The following is a 3930-nucleotide window of genomic DNA, read 5'->3' as shown; positions in this document are numbered from 1 at the left end:
ATATATATATATATATTTCATACACACATATATATGAATACGTATGTATGTACATACGCCTATGTATACGTGTGTATGTAAACACATAATATAGTATTCACTATACATGCGTAAGCTCACAGAGACACACAATCATATTATTATAATTTATTTTTGTATGCTTAAGATTATTAGAAACGTGTTCAAAGAAGTCGCTTGGTGCCATGCACACGGGTCTACTACTTCCGAAAAATCATGTATAGAAGCTGATCTGTCGTCCACTGTGCACATGTGGAAAGAACATGTACCTAAAATAATGTAGTAAAAGAGAAGTAAATATTATAGAAACATATATGCTATTGCGATAATATAACCGAGTCAACAAAGAATATAAAGTTGGAAGCATTCATACTGAGATTATCGTTCATGCAAGAATTATTCATTAACATTACGTCCATGTTCTCGTATGTTTGCTCCCAATGGAAGCAAATCTTTCTTTTTTATTTACTCCTACGTTTCTCGAATATGTACAATGTGATGCGCGAGTAACGAATGTGATTGGAATGAGTATGGAAAGAATGATGTTCTATTTAGTGTTTTCCATAATAGTTTGCTAACTTTTAGTGCTGATACGTTGTTATATTGATTTATAATTAATGTTATACACAGTAACTATAATTATATAAGTAACTATAATTGTATAAGAAATTGCCCATTTTAGAAACGGCCGGTGTGCTTGTCATAGATATGAATAACATTAATACATGAAGAAAAATAGCCATATTCTTTCTAAAGTACATAAAATATTATTTAAAAATAATAAGTCTGTGTGTATAATTTTAATATTCTTAGACAAAGCAACTTTTATTTTTAAATCATAAAAAATAATTATTTATATATTTTCCAATAACGACATGTTATTGGAAAATACAAAATTTTTAATCATTATGAAAGTTATAAATGCTTATTAAAGCATGATTTTATACTTATTTTATTCCATGGAATTTCATTACGCTACTTTAGACTTTTTATATGCACAATTTTTTCTCATGTATGATTTATTTTTAGAAGCGAAAATGGCTATGGGAAAGTTGCAACATATAAAAATTAAATCTTTGTTATCATCAGTCTGTTTCATTATTAATTTCATTATTAAAAGTTTTGTAAATTTAGTAAATTTCATTATTAAAAATTTTGTAAATTTAGTAAATTTGATAACAACGAAACTCATTTACACAAATTAATCATGCTTGAAATTGTAAAAATACATAATATACATATTTTAAATTTTAATTACACAGTTTTATCTTATATGTATAGACTTGAACGTTTATTTTAAAACATGTCGACAATATAGATATAAGAAAAGTTGTTAGTCAGGATGCTTATAAAACAATATATCAATATACAACCTGATGTGCATATGAATATAGCTTCTTGTTGCCTTAATCAATGTAACATGTACAATCAAGAAAATCGAAAGATATATTAATTCATAAGATTATACTTGCAGATACATAATAAACAAAAAGTAAATGAAAACGTCCTACGAATTTTATTGTAAATTATTAATAATTCCTTGGAGAAATAGTGTAAAAATGTTTGTACTATTATAAATTATTATCATATATTTATTATATTTTATAAATTGTACAACACAATAATATTCGATTTATTTTACATCTATAAGATAAAATTCATGTTTAATTACAATACGATTTATTTCATTTGTGACTTGGCTTTCAATTACAATTTAAATAACTCTTTAGATTTCAAAATCTTCCTCAGCGGCGGGCAATATTACAGTCGTAATAACCAAAGGTTTCGGATTTGATTTCTTGCAAAGTAATATTTTAACTTTCCCTGATATTTGACTTTTCAAGTTTGCATTAATAGCTAGTGGTATAGGCACAGCACTTGGTAGCAAGGGCAAATCTATCACACGAGGATTCACATCGGTGTCCTCAGCTCTGCAGAGAATATACAATTCTGTTGAAGATAAATCTTCAGAAATATTTGTTACTATAATACGAATCATGTAATTGGGACCTAACCCAAGAACATTTGTTTCTAATGTGATAGGATTAGATCCTAATGCTTGATTTTCACTTAAATGTTCGGACGCTTGTTTGGCCGTTGTCAAACGTAAGCGAAGAAAGCCTTGCTGAAATGTGTTATGAATCTTCTTTGCCTCGGCTCTCTCTCTTATCGTTTGATCAACAAATAATCGCGTTTTCTTCGGTATCGAGAACTTTGACGTGTTACTCGATGATGAATTCGATATTGAATTATTCGTATTAAAATCAGCAGTGCGCTTTAGGATTTTCATGCATAAACCACCCCCAACAGTGACCATAGCTATTGTCCGTTCCTCTTGTCCCATTCGTCCGTACTGCATTCGTAAAAAGAGATTATATATATGTATTTATATTTTACCACTTTTTAAATACACATAAATGTTGTTGATTTAAAAATACCTTAAGAGCGGATACAGGTTCCATAATTTTCACAGTATCAACATGATGTTTTCCATCGTAAATGCGAATTCCATAGCCTACTGTACTTACAGCCAATAAAGACAGCCCACTTTGCGGTACTGGTAAGCTAACTAGATCTAATATTATACCGGGAATATTGATATGCCATAATTTTATTCCCTATAAGAAATTTATACATCGGAAAGAAATTTAACATAAAGTTTTCAACATTAAATTAAAATTCTTTGCACAAGCGTACTGTTTTTGAAAATCCCACTAAAGTACCATCCATAATAGCTACTGCTGCTCCTTGAGAAGTAAGAACAGCAATAGCTACTGCAGGTGCAGGTAACGTTTCCCAAAGTTTTACAGAACTTCCTCTCCTAATTGTTCCTATTTTTCCATCTCTTCCAATAATTATTATGCGACCATCACCCGTCCATAAGCCGCAGCTGGCAAATACTGCTGGTGGCCACTCCAATATATGCTTATCCATAACTGAAAAAGCTCTATATGGCAATTAAATAATATATATACAGAATATACATAAAATATTTTAATACATTTTTTTTTAATTATACCTAGGATCCAAGACGAAAACTTCACAAGCCTCGGTCCCTAATATGAGACAACTACTAGCAGGATCATTCCACGAGTCTCTGCGAATGATCGCAATTGCTGTTAAGGCATTAGCTTTAACAAGCGGTATACGTCTGTATTGTTCTGCAAAACTCAAGCGCAAGTTATTATCTAAAGAGAGAAACTTTAAAGTACGAGGAGAGAGAAATGCTGCGCCAAGTTCTTTCAGTAACAGCTCCAAATCATCCGCAAGAGTCAACACATTTAATTCTTCGTCCAATCCACATTTATGCCAAATCTGCGTTAAATTATTGAATGTCAGAATATATGTATTATATACTCAGTATATATTAAAAATATCATACATGAAATTGAGATAATTCTATATCATTATTTATTTCTGTATTAATAAAATATAAGTACTTCTCGTTCTTTTGGATGAGCATCAATATGTGGCAAACAATATTTGAAGAATGGCCTCATATTTTTGAAAATATATACGCTAGCTCCAGCTCCTACAGCAACTACAGATGATCGAGGTTCTCCATTTTCTGTATAAAAACCGACTATTCCACAGGGTGGTTCTATCATGTTATGCTCAGTTATCTGATCACCTCCTTTATACACTCGTATCTAAAAATAAAAGAGTAATATATTTTGTAAATAAATAAAATAAAAAATTGTATAAATTACTCATGAAAGTAAATAAATGTTTTCACATTTGCTAATTCTAACTTAATGTACAATTATATCTTTAAAATTTTTTAGTCATATAGAATATTCTATTATAATTTACAGAAAAATAAACTTTTCTTTATTCGTTTTTTCTATATAAAATTCTAATTTTTATAATTATTCTATTATAGTACTATTATAAACTACATAATTTATATAT

At 29.3% G+C, this 3930-nt stretch overlaps 1 protein-coding gene across 1 annotated transcript in view; it reads right to left on the bottom strand.

Moving 5' to 3' along the window:
• Positions 1-1744: 1744 nt before the first annotated feature.
• The window catches only part of LOC108693437 (Bardet-Biedl syndrome 1 protein), a 2908-nt gene continuing 722 nt past the window's right edge, over positions 1745-3930 (bottom strand). The window contains exons 3-7 of the mRNA XM_018202382.1: positions 3459-3668; positions 3038-3333; positions 2716-2965; positions 2457-2636; positions 1745-2371 (exon numbers count right to left, since the gene is read on the bottom strand). Of these exons, the coding sequence (XP_018057871.1) occupies positions 1745-2371; positions 2457-2636; positions 2716-2965; positions 3038-3333; positions 3459-3668 (1563 nt within the window). The remainder of the gene's footprint in view (positions 2372-2456; positions 2637-2715; positions 2966-3037; positions 3334-3458; positions 3669-3930) is intronic.

Source organism: Atta colombica, unplaced genomic scaffold (genome assembly GCF_001594045.1).
Source record: "Atta colombica isolate Treedump-2 unplaced genomic scaffold, Acol1.0 scaffold109, whole genome shotgun sequence".
Classification (NCBI taxonomy): Eukaryota; Metazoa; Arthropoda; class Insecta; order Hymenoptera; family Formicidae; genus Atta; species Atta colombica.
The sequence above is the reverse complement of the archived record's forward strand: the minus strand, read 5'-3'. Positions and strand labels throughout refer to the sequence as shown.